This window comes from Pleurodeles waltl, chromosome 2_2 (genome assembly GCF_031143425.1).
Source record: "Pleurodeles waltl isolate 20211129_DDA chromosome 2_2, aPleWal1.hap1.20221129, whole genome shotgun sequence".
NCBI lineage: Eukaryota > Metazoa > Chordata > Amphibia > Caudata > Salamandridae > Pleurodeles > Pleurodeles waltl.
In genome coordinates this window covers 70374257-70390798 of record NC_090439.1, presented here as the reverse complement: position 1 = coordinate 70390798, position 16542 = coordinate 70374257, and the positions used below count along the sequence as shown (strand labels likewise).

The 16542-nt window shown below is 46.5% G+C and overlaps 1 protein-coding gene across 2 annotated transcripts in view; it reads right to left on the bottom strand.

Annotated features, from left to right (window-relative positions):
• Positions 1 to 16542, bottom strand: part of RETREG1 (reticulophagy regulator 1) — a 609140-nt gene that overhangs the window by 291352 nt on the left and 301246 nt on the right. Inside the window, exon 1 of one of the 2 annotated variants that reach the window (XM_069219480.1) lies at positions 10933 to 11111. The exons of the other annotated variant lie outside the window; for it this stretch is intronic. Coding sequence (XP_069075581.1) covers positions 10933 to 10967 — 35 coding nt within the window. The 5' untranslated portion in view covers positions 10968 to 11111. Of the gene's footprint in view, positions 1 to 10932; positions 11112 to 16542 lie in introns of those variants that run through there. 2 annotated transcript variants of the gene reach the window in all.

The following is a 16542-nucleotide window of genomic DNA, read 5'->3' as shown; positions in this document are numbered from 1 at the left end:
ATGAGGAACAGGGTCAAGACTGATTTGCATATGGCTGGGTCTAAACTGGGGTGGCATGGTGAGCAAAAGAACGATGGATTAAACCCAGATCTGTGACTGGGGGTGAATGTTTGATTGGTTCCGCATTCCATCCATCATTTGTGTTTGCTTTGCTTTAGTTAGAGGCAATCTAAAGTATTTATGCAATACTTAAATTGTATTAAAGTCAAAACACAACAAACATCCAACACCAATTTACAAAAAAGAGTAACCTTTAATAAATTATTTGACACCATAACGACAAAAATCCAATCAGTTGAATTGAAAACATGCAATTTTAAGATCTAAGGTAAGTATAGCGCCTAGAAGCAAAAGCACCACACATGGTCATCTGGTTGTGCTAGGCTGGTGGAAAGTCACATGTGCAGGTGGACCACTGTGAAGCAGTTGACCTGGCTCTGCTAACGAGCACCTCAGTGTTTATGCTCTCTCTGCTTTCAAACTTGTCACTATAGGCTAGTGACTTCATTTACTAATTTCAATTGGCACACTGGACCCCCCTATAAGCCCCTAGTATTTGGTACCTTGGTACCCAGGGCATTGGGGTTCCAGGAGATCCTTATGGGCTGCAGCATTTCTTTTGCCACCTATAAGGAGCTCAGACAAACCCTTCCACAGAACTGCCACTGCAGCCTGCGTGAAATAGTGCACACACTATTTCACAGCCATTTTTCACTACACATAAGTAACTTATAAGTCACCTATATGTCTAACCTTCATTTACTGAAGGTTGATTGCAAAATTAGTAAGTGTGAGGGCACCCTTGCACTAGCAAAGGTGCCCCGCGAAGTCCAGGGCCAATACCCCGGACTTTGTGAGTGCGGGAACGCCATTACACGCGTGCACTACATATAGGTCAATATCTATATGTAGCTTCACAATGGTAACCCCGAATATGGCCATGTAAAGTGTCTACGATCATGGAATTGTCCCCCCATTCCAAATCTAGTATTGGGGAGCCAATTCCATGCATCCTGGGGGCTCCACTATGGACCCCCAGTACTGCCAAACCAGCTCTCTGAGGCTTGCACTGCAGCTACAGCTACTACCACCTCAAAGGCAGGGTTCTGCCCTCCTGGGGTCTGAGCAGCTCAGTCCCAGGAAGGCAGAACAAAGTATTTCCTTTGGGAGGGGGTATTACACCCTCTCCCTTTGGAAATAGGTGTTACAGGCTGGGGAGGGGTAGCCTCCCCCAGCCTCAGGAAATGCTTTGAAGGGCACAGATGGTGCCCTCCTTGCATAAGCCAGTCTACACAGGTTCAGGGACCCCCAGTCCCTGCTCTAGCGTGAAACTGGGCAAAGGAAAGGGGAGTGACCACTCCCCTGCCCATCACCACCTCAGGGGTGGTGCCCAGAGCTCCTCCAGTGTGTCCCAGACTTCAGCCATCTTGTTTTCCAAGGCGTGGGGACACTCTGGAGGTCTCTGAGTGGCCAGTGCCAGCAGGTGACGTCAGAGACCCCTCCTGATAGGTCCATACCTGATAAGGTAGCCAATCCCCCTCTCAGGGCTATTTAGGGTCTTTCATGTGGGTTTCTCTTCAGATTCTACTTGCAAGTTTGAAGCAAGAATCCTCTGCAACTACTACATCATCCTCTGACCTGGGATCAACGTCAGACTTCTCCAGGAACAGCTGTAACAGCCACAATGTATCCAGAAGGGCTACTTTTCCTCAGCAACTTCAGCTCCAGCCAGCAACTGCAACAGCCTCCCCAGTGTGCATGCTCTGGTGACTCCCTGTCTTCACCCTGCACCAGAAGGGCCAAAGAAACCTCCTGTGGAGTGACAGAGACACGTCCCTGCTCTTGCAGGCACCTTCTAAGTCAACGACCGGTTCTCTTGGACTCCTCTCCTGGCGACGAGCGTGCTCCTTGGAACTCAGGTGGTGGACCCCTTTGACACAGACTGTCCTAACGTCCTGCTGTCCAAATTTGGAGGAGGTAAGAGCTTGCCTTCCCCGTTTGTGACAGTACCCCTGTGCACCGTGTCATCTTCACCTCCTGAGGCCTCTGTGCACTATTTGCAATAATCCTTCCTGCACAGCCTGGTGCAGGTCCCCAGCACTCTATCCTGCATTGCTCAACTCACTGAGTTGTCATCCGGCGGCGTGGGACCTTCTTTTGTAGTGCTGCAACAACCGCAATTTGCCACTTCTTTGTCCCCGTATCCTGGGACCTCTGTGGGTGCTGCCTGGTCATCTGTGGATTCCCTCCAGTGTTGGGAGCCCCCACTGCCTCCACAGTCAGAGTTGAGGACCCCAGGTCCCTCCTGGGTCCATGCAGCACCACTTTGACGCAATCTGCAACTTTGCTTGAACCAAGGCTTGTTGGATGAATCCAGCACCAAAACTCACCTGCATCCAACATCTTTTTGTGGCACATCCATTGCATCATGCAGGAACCCACAGCTATCTTCCTTTGGTGCTTTTCTGCAGTCTTCGTCCAACCGGGGACTCTTCTTTTGCACTCTCAACTAGGTTGGCAGGGGCTCCTGTCCTTCCTGGAACTTCTTCCGACTTCTGGACTTGGTCTCCTCTCTTTGCAGGTCTTGAGGTCCAGGAATCCACCATTTGTTGTTTGCAGTCTTGATTGGTTCTTGCAATAACTCTAATCACGACTTGTAGTGTGTCCTAAGGAAACTTGCAGTACTTTACTCCTACTTTCCTGGGCTCTGGGAGGGGGTATTTTACTCACCTTTGTGGTTTTCTTACTCTCCCAGCGATTCTCTACACACTACACTTGTCTAAGGGGGAATTTGTGATTTGCATTCCATTTTCTTAGTATATGGTTTGTGTTGCCATTAGACTTATTTTTTCCTATTGCATTCTATAGCATTTCCTATTGTTTGCACTACCTTATGTCTACTTACTTAGCTTATTTTGGTGTGTAGTGTATATATTGTGTATAATACTTACCTCCAGAAGGAGTTTTGTCTCTAAGGTATTTTTGGCCTTGTGTCACCCAAATAAACTACCTTTATTTTTGGTAACACTGAGTATTGTCTTTACTTGTTTATAAGCACTGTGTAACTATAAGTGGTATTGCAGGAGCTTTGCATGTCTCCTAGTTCAGCCTAAGCTGCTCTGCTACAGCTACCTCTATCAGCCTAAGTGCCTAGAACACTACTACATTTCACCAATAAGGGATGACTGGACCTGGTATAAGGTGTAAGTACCCAAGGTACCCACTACAAACCAGGCCAGCCTCCTACACCCTCCGCTCCCCCTCCCCCAACAAATGAAGGGTCTGCAATTCCCTGCCTCCCTGCCATGGTCCCAGGATGTCTGGAGTCACGAAATGCTGACATTAAGTTCTCTGTGTGTGAGCTGAGACAGTGAGTTTGAAAAGGTAATGGAGCTGTGCACAGCTCCGCCCCTCCAATCCTGCCAACACCCAATCCCTCTATTGTGTGATTGTCTGGAGTGAATACATAAAGGCCTACTACACATGGACATGTGAACCAGGAAACAGGGTGCAGGTACCAAATGGTTAGGACAAGAACATGGCAACTTTCCTAAACTTGCATTTCCAGAGTTGTGACTTAAAATCCAGTGTTGCCATTTAGAATATGTTTAAATTACAATTCCTTAGACACCAAATTGGACATTTCTACCTGTTCCTACACAAAGGTTATCACATATTAAATGTACGTAGGCCTCACAGTAGTGAAAATCAAATTTGTGAGTTTTTCACTACCAGGACATGTACAACTTAAAGCACATGTCAAACATTTTAAATACACTGCGCCCTGCCCTATGGTCTGTTTAGGGCCTACTTAGGGATGACATATATATTAAAAAGGGAGGTTTAGGCTTGGCAACAAGTTTATTTTGTGAAGTCGAGTTGGTAGTTTAAAACTGCACTCAGGCTGCAACAGCAGGCCTGAGTCATGCTTTAAGGGGCTACTTAAGTTGGTGGCACAATAAGGGCAGCAGGCCCATTAGTCGCTTTAATTTAAAGGCCCTTGGTATATGGTATACCACTTTACTAGGGACTTATGAGTAAATTAAATATGCCAAATATTTTAGGCCAAATGTATCATGCAGCTGAACAAGAGAGTGAAGGCAAAAAATGTGGGGGTGTCCCTGCAGAGTGTTCCAAGTCCAACAATCGTTCTCTGCCTTACTACACTTAAAAAATACAAACATGTTTGTTGATCAAATAGAGTGAAGGGAGACTTCAGTTCCAATTCTAAACCAAGACAAACTTCAGGGGACTTTTGTCTCAACAATACAAGAAACTAATTCATTTTTTCGAACTAGAATATCAAGTTGTCTTTGCTGAGTACTTCCCCAATAGTATGTCCGCTGAATAATCTCTTGAGACCCAGTACCACCGACACATACACTTTTAGGGACGCTTCACTGCTTGTGAGCACATATGTCTTATTTGCATCACTAAAGATAATTCCTGGTCTAAAGCTGTGTTCAGTTTTTATACTTTCTATGCTTCAGCCGCTCCCTTCAAGTGTTCAATGTTAACAAATGGTGGCCACTCACAGGCATACAGATCAAGTGCACGCCATGTAAGAGTGATCCTGCCTAGGCCTCTTCAGGGCCCTCAATGCATCTTGCCTGGGCTCCTTGACAGATCACACCTGGGCTGCCTGATACAACCTGCCCAATCCACTTGATGAATCCTACTTTAGTTGACAGAGGCATTTCACTGGGACCACCACATGCATTGTGATAGCCCATTCAATGCAATGTATTCAGTCTACTCAATGCAATATACATGGGCTGCTCAAAGCACCATGGCCAGTCACTCAAGGTATCTCGCCCAGGCTGGTCTATGCTTTCTGCCCAAGTTACTCAAAGTACCCAACTCTGTTCTTTGAGGTAGTCCTTAACAATTGAGGCTTGAGGTTTTTCTAGGACTTGCTGCAGGTATGGAGATACATCTGCCTTGGTGGGGATGTTGTTCCAGTCCTGGGCCATAGCTTGAGAAGGCTTGATTATGAGACTTCCCTTTTTAGGGTTGAGCATGTGACTGCATGCGCTAGAGCATGCGTTTCACTTGCAAGACTGTTGTGTACATCAAAGGGCTTGGAGCCTGCCTGTCGCTCACCATTTGATGGTTTGTGTGCCACTCTTCTTTTAAGCCTCATAATTCGTCAAGGCAGGCCTGGCATCATTTTCATTCCACTGTGTGGAGCAGGGAAAAAGTACTGAGTGATTCAACTTAATTAGTGCCGCTGCTCCCGATGTGATTGAGGTACTACTTTGTCCTTTTTAACATCTAGTGCTCTGCAAACAGAAGGTTGTGGCTGGCAAAAACATGGCCAGCAGGACACACACAATTGCAAAGTTTTATTTTTTAAAGCTAACTTTCTTTTATTTTGCCAAGTCTTCTTCTCACTTTCCACTCATGTTTTCTTTTGTTTTTGCTCTTAGGCACTCTTCTCAAAAGATGACAATTGTTTGAAATATTGTAAAGTAAGATTGTTTGTTTATTACATTTAAACTCTGAAACAATGCTTTAGCACATAATTGTGCATTAGACCCCAATCCACCCAAACTACAATCTACCAAATCCAACTCACTATACCCCACACCAATCCACCCCACCCCAATCCAATCCAATGCACTTCAACCCACCCCACTCCAATCCTCCCCACCTGTCCTAATCTAATCTTCCCCACTCCAATTTGCCCCACTCTGAACCAAAACAATCTGTACCACTCCAAAACAATCTGCTCCAATCCAAAAGTCTGTCCCACTTCAATCTGCCCCAATCCAAAACATTGTGCTCCACTGCATCTACCACACTCGATCCAAAATAATCTGCCCCACTCCAATCCACCTCACTCCAATCTACCTTGCTTTAATCCAAACAATCTGCCCAACTCACATTTGCACACTCCCATGTGCCCCACTTCAATCCAAGACAATCCCTCCTACTCTAATCTGCCACACTCCAAACCAAACAATCTGCCCTGCTTCAATGTGCCACACTCCAATCAAAACAGTCTGTCCCACTCCAATCCCAAACAATATGCCCCACTCCAATCCAATCCACCTTAACTCAATCCATTCCATCCCACTCCATCCCAAATGATCCCACTCCAATCCATCCCACTCTGATCCAATCCACCCCACACCAACCCAACCCACCAAACTCCAGTCCACCATAATACAATCTGCCCCACTCCAGTCTGCCTCACTTTAATCCAAAACAATATTCCCCACTCCAATCCAAAACAATCTGTCCCACTCCATTCTGCTCCACTCCAATCTGCCCCATACCAATCTAAACCAATCTGCCCCCTCCAATCCAAAACAATCTGCCCCACTCCAATCCAAAACAACCTGCCCAACTTCAAACCAAAACAATGTGCCTCACTCCAATCTGCCCCACTTTAATCCAAAACAATCCGCCACACTCCAACCTGCACAACTACGATCGCAAACAACCCACTCCAATCCAAAACACTCTGCCCCACTCAAATTCACCTCACCTCACCCCAATCCAACCCAGTCCATTCTAATTCACCCCACTCCAATTCACCCCTCTCCCATCCAGTCCACCCCACACCAATATAATACACCCCAGTCCAATCTAGCCCACTCCAAACCAATACATCTCACCCCAATTCAATCCACTCCAGTCCAATCCACCCCACTCCAAGCCAACCAACTCCACTCCAGTCCAATCCAACCCACTCCAATCAAGTACACTACTACTGAATCCACCCCACTCCAATACAATCCACTTTAATCCACCCTACTCCAGTACAATCCATTTCACATTAGTGTACCCTACTCCAGCCCAATCCACCCCACTTCAAAACACCTTAATCTACCCCACTCCAATAAAGTACACCCTTTCCAATCAAACCATTCCACACCAATCCAATCCACCCACATTAATCCAATCTACCCTCTCCAGTCCACCCCACACCACTCCAATCCCCAACTCAATCCACCCCAATCCAGTCCACCCCACCCCTATCCAATCCACCTCACTCCACTCTACTGGATCCACCCCACTCAAGTCAGACACTGCGGTCCACCCCACTGCAGTCCAATTCAATCCACCTCATGTCAATGCAATCTATCCAAATCTTATCCATCCCAGTCTAATTCAGCCCAATCCAACCCATTGTCTCCAACTCACCCAACCCCAATCCACCCAAACCCATTTCAATCCACTCCACCCCACTCCAGTCCACCCCACTCTACCCCAATCCACCACACCCATCCCAGTTCAGTCCACTGCACTCCAATCCAATCCATCCAGCCTACACCACTCCAATCCACCCCAGCCCAACCGAATCCACTCCACCCCAGTTATGTCCAGCCCACTCCAATACAATCCATCCACTGTACCGCAATCCAGTCCACCCCGCCTTAATGCAATCCACCCCACTTCAATCCACTCCAATCCACCCTAATCCAATCCACCTTAATTCAATCCAACATACCCACCCCAATCCAATCCACTCCACTATTTGATGTTAACTAATAAGTGTACTTTCCTAACATTCATTTATCTTTCATCAATTTTTCAATAGCAAAATGCTTGCTGGTAAATAGTTAAGATAACACTTGCTCATTGTGATATAAAAAAAGAAATCAGGGATTCATAAGTATCTAATATAACAACTTAACTAGGAGATATGCAATGACCTATAAACATGTTAAGCATAGAATAATATACACATATAAATGTATTTTCACACACATGCACACAAACATACACACATACATATATTTATCCGTGAGTAAATATACATTCGTTAAACAGGCTTAAAGAGTATGTGTATAATTTATTATTATGAAATAGTAACTTTACATACTTCTTAAAGAACTACACATATCTAGAATATAGACATAATCAGATTATAAATATTTATCAACACAGGCATTTGCAGTCCATTTCTGTTTGGATATTGTGGTTATGAAAGGAAGAGCTAACTCTTCAGCAGTGTCCTGACGACAAGATAGTTATCCTTGGATCTTATAGAAGGCGATAATTAATTCCATTAGCGTAGCTGCTTCAACAGAAAAGGAAGAACCACCTATTGTCTCTTTCTTGTATTGTGGTGTTTTAAGGCAGAGTGCCAATCTTGGGCGGAGATTTCTTAGTTGAATGTATTCGGCTATTTTGTTTCTGATAAAAAACTATCCTGTTCCATGTGTAGCTTAGTGGGTGATACAAAGTAGCTTGAAGGTGGATCTTCTTTTCTGCCAACCTGTAACCAGTGTAGTGCTCTCAAGGCAGGGGAGATGTGGGCTTGTGGCTTTACATGTAACAGTAGCCCAGCAGCTCAGTTCTGAATACGTTGTAGGTTTTTCATGATAGATATAGGGAATACATGGTAGAGGCCAATGGCATAATCCAGTTTAGATAGTACAAGAGAGATAGTAGCCTGCACCTTGTGTGGAAATCCGAGGTGGGGGAAGATGTGTCGCAGAGTATTCAAGGTGATGAAGGTTGATCATGCTGATTTGTCCACTTGGGCATTCATTGTTAACTTTGAGTCCATGGTAACTCCAAGGTTTTTAATTTCCTTGGATACTTGAGGAGGTGGTCTCAGATCGTCAGGCCAGGCTCACAGTGGGTCATAATTTATCCAGTCACCACACATGAGTATTTCCCTTTTGGAAGCATTCAGTTTGAGTTGGTTGCAAGTCATCCACTGATCAATGGCTCTGAGGCAACTGAAGATTTGTGAGTTGGCAATCCTTTGTCTAGAATGGCATGGTAGGCAATAAAACATTGACTGGAATGCGGCCCAGAGCGATTGCCAGTGGCTGGATCTAATTCAAGCATTCCATCCAACACTTTGTTGTTTTTGCACAAATACTCTGTTGCTGTCAATGTAAATGCCCAGCAGTTTCTTGTCCAGTCCACTGAGGTAAATCACATGAAGATATGCACAAAAGTGTGGGTTAGAGAGGTTGTGCAACAGCACAGTTTCTGGCAACTGTGAGCCAATCAACCGATGAGACAGAGGCATGGCATTGACTGGAGGATGTCATCGCTGACAATATTGTTAGGTAGAGTTGTAAATCATCACCATACCGGTGGATTGGGACTTGCTAGTCGACAAAGAGAACTCTTAAAGTTTTCATGCAGAAATTCGAGTACATGCCAAGAATAGCCCCTTCTAGCTCTTCTTTTGAAATGATCCTGGTCCTCAGTTATATCTAGATCCAGGCAGTGCAAAATTACTCAAGACTACAACTCCTTGACTGCAGTGGCTAGAGATATGAAAACTATGAACTGGAAGCATGGTCTATTAGTGCACGGAACAACAATATCAGCTTCTGTCTGCTTACCAATGCGTCATCAGTATACTGGAAAATTAATACCACTTTGAGACTGGTTAAGGCAGACATTAAAAATAACGTTGCTACGTGTAAATAGAATGTTGGCCCCGAAAACACAAGAATATAAATTGATTGCGACTATAACTAAGTAGCAGAAGAAACAAGTTGGCTATTTTATGGTATTGGGTCCTCCAAATAAATGTGTTTACACTAAATCCGAAAAAGAGAAATATACAAAAGTATAAAATCATATTTTTATGTAAAAACTATCACAATGTCCTTTTAACCATATAGTCAGAAATCTGACTATTTTTCATTTTGACTAGTAAATATATTTGTGTTGGCCAACATAAACAGATATAAGATCTGGTTATATTTTTATTTTTGTGTTTAAATCCTTTTATTCACACATCAACCAATATTGATTGACAGCATGCTGGGTGTACAAATATTTGTGATGTATACAGTTTTCCTATAAGGCAAGACAATACGAAAACCACGCCGGTAAAATCGTCAGATGATGAGTGGCCAGTAAAGTATAAGAGGACAATAATGAAAAGAAATAAAAAGGGGTGGGGTGCATGAGGGTAAGTGATGTAGAAAATAGAGACGATGTTCAAATACATCTTTATTTTTTATCGAAACCATTTCGTAACAGACACAGAGTTGTCTGAGATGCTGAAGCAGAGAAATAACATCTGCATAGCTCCATCTGTTTACTGGCTCCACATGTGGGAGGGTACTGAATGGTGGGCACGGTCGGTGGAGTGTAAAATTGTAATCATCACTAGGCCTAGCAGAAGGTGCTGTGTCACTTCCCTGCAGCCATCGGTGCAGGCCCCTGGTACTTTACTCGAGCACCTCACAACCCAGGCCTTTACACAAAAACCTTGAACTAGTGGAAATCAAGACAAGACAGAAGCGTATTCTGAGCGGCGTCTCTAGAGGTAATTGTGATCATTTGAGAAATGTTTAGTTTGCAATGCAAAATAAACAAATAGAAGGCGCACACTGCTATCACAGAAACGCTTCTCTGTTAATAAGCTGGTGTTGGTGTCGCACTCGGGAGCAGCTTCACGCCTGACCTGCATCCATGAGACCTCAGGCATCCACCTGACTCGCACACACAGAACTCATCATGTTGTTAAAACAAGGAGTTTGGCCCACATCCCTTAATTGTCACTCATGTGGACAAGTGGAGCACAGACTGGAGTGAAAGGAATGTGGGTTTACGTAGAGGAGCACACACAGAGTGAGGACCTAGGTTAGACTAAAGCGGAAATCGATTCCAAACAAAGTTGACGAGTGTGCGCTTGCCTGGTCATAAACTTCATAGCACTCACTCTGTCCAATCAATAACAAAGAAATGTATAAAAGTGTGTTATGTAAAGCGTACATTGCAAACTAAAATACCTAGATTGCCACTTTTGTCAGATGAGTCAAATGAGGAACGTAGATAAGGCCACGATCACACATTCTGATCGCGTAGTTGCCGGGTTTACAAGCCCGACCTTCTGGTTCTGCGGTCTACAAGGCGCACAACGTTCTGCTTAAGAACGCTTTCTTTTCTTCAAGCACTCTTAATGCTGGCAACACGAACACAAAAACAAAGAAGCCCTACCTTTCTCCTCCTCCGAAATCTTCACTGTCAGGCATGTCCGCCTTTTGTGCGAAAGTCCCACAGTGCAGCCAGAAAAATAACCCAGATAGGACAGCCGCGACTGAAAAAGTCACCGTCTAGTGCGTTTAATGTGCCCAGAACTGCACGCTGCTTGTGTGCGCTTGGCCGCCGGCACCACAGTCTCTGTTTACAAAACTCCACAGAGGCTTCTGGGCTTGAATGGATCCCGCACTGTGATCCTCTGATTGGCTGCTTCTATAAATATAAAGAAAAAAGGTCACTTCTTACTTCAGGCGCCCTGGTAAGTGCTGTTGGGACAGGCGTCTGCCGGCAGGCGGCCAAGCATTCCTCTGCTGTCATGTGAGCAGGCAACGCCCATGTCCTACCTCTCGCTGTCACCAAATCAGAGCAGGCTTCCTGCACATGCATGCTGCGGGTTATCATGCAGGCTGCCGCTGAGCCGGCTGCTGCCAAGCAGAGAGCACTGCGCCTCTGTGTGAGTTTCATGGGGCACGGAAGACCCTTCGATGTCACTGGAAGTCAATGAAACGCTGGACACATGCACTGCTCTTACCCAGCCATTTCAAGCACTGCTGCGAGCCAAAGCAATCCCTAAACACACAAAGCGACTGGCCAAGCATCCATCTGACTGCTGCATGAGAAGGGGCATGGCAAGGCGGCAATGGATTAACTGGGTGCCTGCCTACAAGACCGTGGTTGCTGGCGAACCTTATATGGGATGTCACATCTCAATATACAGCTTGACAACAAAAGTATAAACGCGGCTCTCAGCAATTTGCACTTGAAACACCTAGTCGCATTTTACAGACACGACAGCCTATTTGGGAATGTTTAGAGTAGAATTCCTTTAGTCCTCCTTTACGTACAGTTGCAGGCCTTTGTGAGTGGCCCAAAAAGTGATAATAATGGGAATACAATTGGAATATTCAGGGAATAGCCATATACAATTAATACCAACAGAAATAACTATGCCCCTTTGCAGTTCTACCGCTCCTTGTACTTTGTTAAACTCATCTTCGAGCAGGTAGATTTATCTGGACAGCCTTCTTCTCAAGGACCAGTCTTGGGATTTGCTGCTGAACTATTTGAAACTTAGAGTTTACACTTATTGGGAGTGTCATGGTTTCACTATCAACGGGGAGAAATGCAGTCTGATGCCTAGCCAATCCATGGCAAATGTCTCTCCGCCGTCATTGGTGGATCAGTGGCAGGGTAGACTCCCTGAACTGATTGGAAGTGGAGTGGAGACAGGTTGCTCTGCACCTGGGGCTACCGCCCCCCCCCACTTGTTATGGTTTCACAGACCAGAGGCTCATAGATGGCCTGGGGCCTGGTTCTGGCCGTTGGCAGCTACAGAGCCCCCGTGGGTTAGTCTAGGTTGCCTGGGATGCATTGACAGAGAGACTCAACAGAGATCAGGTTGGCATAGAACTGGAGCGTGCCCCTGCAGTGGAGGGCCAGCGCCCATGTTGTATCGCCCCAACTAGGGAAGCCCATCAAGCTATTTATTGTTCTCCCCTGGCTTTAGGCTGGTGGGGGGTTGTGTCGGACCTGGCCCTTGTGGCAGGTTCATCCCCTGACTTTTTGCCTCCTTCCTCCTATTTTTTCTGACCCCTCGCTGTTGACGCTAGGACTCTGAGCACTTTATCACTGCTGATCAGTGCTAAAGTGCTGATGCTCCCCCATCTAAAGTTGGTATGATTAGCTTACACCTAATTGAGATACTTAATTTATCTATAAGTCCCTTGTACAGAGGTATCTCTAAACCCAGGGCCTGTAAATTAAATGCTACTAGTGGGCCTGCAGCGCTTCTTGCACCACCCACTAAAGTAGCCTTTCAAACCTGTCTCAGGCCTGCTAGCACAGGGCCTGTGTGCACAGCTTTCTGCCACAGGGCCCTGGCATCTAAATTTACTTGCTAGGCCCAGAACTCCCCCCTTTTTACTACAAATAAGTCACCCCTAAGGTAGGCCTTAGCTAGCCCTATGGGCAGGGTGCTATGTATGTAGAAGGCAGGGCATGTGCCAGGTTGCGTGGCCTGTCCGGGTAGTGACAAACAGCCTAACTTGGTGTCTCACTGCTGTGAGTGCTGCCTTCTCACGGGATTGCATTAGAAATGCCCTGCTTTATATGTAGGGGGTATTGTCTGATTTATGAGGGGTAGCGTAGGTATGTTTGGTATGGTTGTAATGGTGGTAAAAAATGCTGCTTACTGGTGTAGGTGTATTGGTTAGTACTATTACAGAAATGCCACTTCTAGAAAGTGAGCATTTCTCTGTGCTTATGACTCTGGTGTTTTGCAGCTTGACTCCAAGCCACGTCTGGGCAGAGTGACAGGTGAGCTTTGTGCATTCTTTTCAGACAGCCTGTACACAGGGAGGGTGGAGGTGTCACAGAGGTGCATCTGCATGCTGAATAGTCTTCCTAGGCTGATCGAAGGGAGAGGCGGGCAAACCTGCATTTGTAAAGGCTGTGCCCTGGCCTCACACAATATGGTTGTTTACCCCCAACTGATGTTTGGAGCCTGTGCTGGAGGAGAGAGGGGGCACTCCAAGAACCAGTTGTAACTGGTTGGAACCTCCTCTCCCCTTCCTTTGTATCACTGTAAGAACTGAGTATAAGTACAGGGGAGTTTTCCCCACAATTTGGTGACATTTTGGAACTTATCTGGAACTGGACCCAATGCTGTTGGAGGGACTCACCAGGAACCGCCATGGTCTGCTGCTGCTGTGCTGACCTGAGACCTGCTTGGTCACCTGAAGGAACTGCCACTGACTACATCCCTTGTGTTGGCCTGCTGCTGGGCCCTGCCACCCTGTGCTCCATCCTGTGTGTCCCCCAGGGGCTGGGTACAGTGGCCCCTGTCCTCTGCCAACAGGCTGCCGAAGCTCAGGAGGAGAGCTTTACCTTCAATACTTAGCGCACGGAGAGTGCTCTGTTGCAATTACACCCAAGCGCCTGGAAAGCACTTTATTTTTATGCCCTAGCACTTAAGAGTGCTTTTTGTGGCCGGGGATATCACCCCTGCGACCCGGAGTCTTTCACTTGCCCCCAAGCGCTCTGAAAAGCACACGGTCGTTGAGTAAAATCCACCGCCACAGCCCGGGCGGGCTGCTAAAATTGAGCGCAAGGACGTGCTACTTTCTGGTGACCCCAGGGCACCACAAGAAGCAAGGACAGGAGCGAGCGTGCTCCTATCGTGCTCCTGAGGTGAGCACGCTCCCAGGAGCACCCCCTGGGGCACAAGCAGGCACCTGCTTTGGTGCCTGCCCGCTGCTGTGTGATGGAGCGGCTCTGTTTTGTTTCCTGAGCCGGGCGGGGGAAGGAAGCCTCATCGGAGGCTCCCCCCGGCCCCAGCGAATCCCAACCTTGCCCAATACAGGACGTGGGTGGGGTGGAAGCCTCGCCGGAGGCTCCCCGCACCGCGAGGTCCTGCATCAGCTGTTTGGCCTCCCCTGCCAGAGCCGGTGGTGGGGTCCCTACTTTTTGGCCCTGATTGTTTTGGGTGTGCTTCGCCCCCCCCCCCTTTTTGGAGGGCCTGTTGAGGCGGGGGGCCCTGAGGTTGTGGGTCCCAGGAAGGGCCCATCATGAATCCAGAGGGGGTGCATGTCACCCCCTTCCTCCCACAAAATCACCGGAGGGCCCCTGTTTTGCACAGTGGAGCGCCAGGGGCCCCTTTTGATCTTTTCATGACACTGGAGGTACCTCATCATTAAAACCAGGTACTTTTAAAGGACAATATATATGTCATAGGTTCTTTAGGTGGACATTACTGATCTATATGTTGCCTACCTATTTTTATGATGTTTTATATATGTGTTGCATATATGTGCTGATGTTCCTTTTATGCGCATGACAAGCTAAAATGTTTTTCTGACTTGCCATATGTTTTATAAAGTTCCTAATATGGGCGTTTATGATATTTCTATGACAAGTGCATTTATTTAGTAATGTGATTCCTGACTACTGCTTATGTTGCAGAATACTAAGTAACCTATGTGTTATATGTGAATACTACTAGTTCTGCAGAGTAACTAATGTGTAACATTATGACAACTGCTAAGGTAGCAGGATATTACTGACATGTTGTGTTTGGTCTAATGATTGCGTTTTGTACAATACAGTATATTTTCATATAACTTGGGGTTGTGCTTCCTTTGTGGTGGGGATAGTGCGTCACGTGTGTTGTGTGTGTTGTGCAAATGCTTTACACATTGCCTCTGGGATAGGCCTGACTGCTCGTGCCAAGCTACCAAGGGGGTGAGCAGGGGCTATCTCGGACGTGTAACTACCTTGCCCTGACTTGAGTGGGTGGGTTCTGCCTGGCTTAGGTGCATACCCTAGCCAACCAGAAACCCCTTTTCTAACACTCTCAATGAAGAAGTGTTGTGCCATTTTGAATGGGGGAAAGAATGTGGCCTTCTGTGATAGCCAGATGCCACACATCACAGATCACTTTGTCACTAGGTTGGAGGGGACCCAGTAACCCATTGGTTAGTAACTGTGTGGTCCCATCAGGGCATTTTTCCAGGATAAATAGGGCACCCCTGGCATGTTGACCCTCAGTACTCGCTGGATATGGAAAGAGGACAGATGAAGATCACTTTGCACCCGTTGAAAGTGCAGAAAGAGAGGCTGTGAAGCTAGAGCAACTACACCTGCTGCACTTTGGGATAGTGGTGTTTGGACCCTGGCGTACGTGCTTTGCTCAAGGAAATGCTGATGCCCAGCCTCAGACCGAAGTAATGACTCCAAGGATCTGCTTGGTGGCCCCGCAGAACAGCAATAGGGACAATAAAGCTGCAGGAGCCAAAGTTGCATCTCTGGTAGCCACTGCAGAAGTCGTGCTGCTTCTGGATGTCAGCCACCCCAAGGAAAATTTGGAGATAGCCAAAAGGTGCACCGCTGTCTGTTGGACTCGTGTCTGTTGGTTATGATTGGATTCGTCACCCAAGAGGGACACCAGCCTCCACCAAAGATCTGCACTGTGACTGCTGTGTTGCAAAACCACAAGGTCTGCATCAGCAGCTCTTGGAACCCTGCAAAGAGGACTTTGTGGATTCCCAAACTCCGTGGCCAGAGTCGCCCCCACTCACCTGTGGACTGAGGATTCGAACAGACTTCACCCCTGTGAACTGCACACCATCTGAAGCATCCTTGAGTACCTTTGAGCCTGCATCCCTCAGCATCAAGAGCGCTCCATTATCATCTATGGGGGTGATACTGGATCTTGCTATAAAAATGCTCTGGTGGCCGGGTAACTGTCCAAAGTATCCTCTCTGCCTCCCTCGACCTCTGTCCTGTCAGACTTGGTTGCACAACTCGGACCGGAGTAGCCAAACTCACTTTTCCAAACTTTTCAAAAGTTTCCAGTTTTTTGATGATCAATGCATGTTTGCGGCTGATCCTAAAGTTATTTATTCTTTTAAAAAACTATATCTCTGAAACCCTCTGGAGGATTTTGATGATCAACGTCTCCAAAGATACATACACATTTAATCTATTTGTCTAAACAGGTGTCTTGTTTCTTTTGTGTTGTGTGACTTTATTATTCAGTTGTTTGGTGTTGTTAAATGCTTTACACATTGT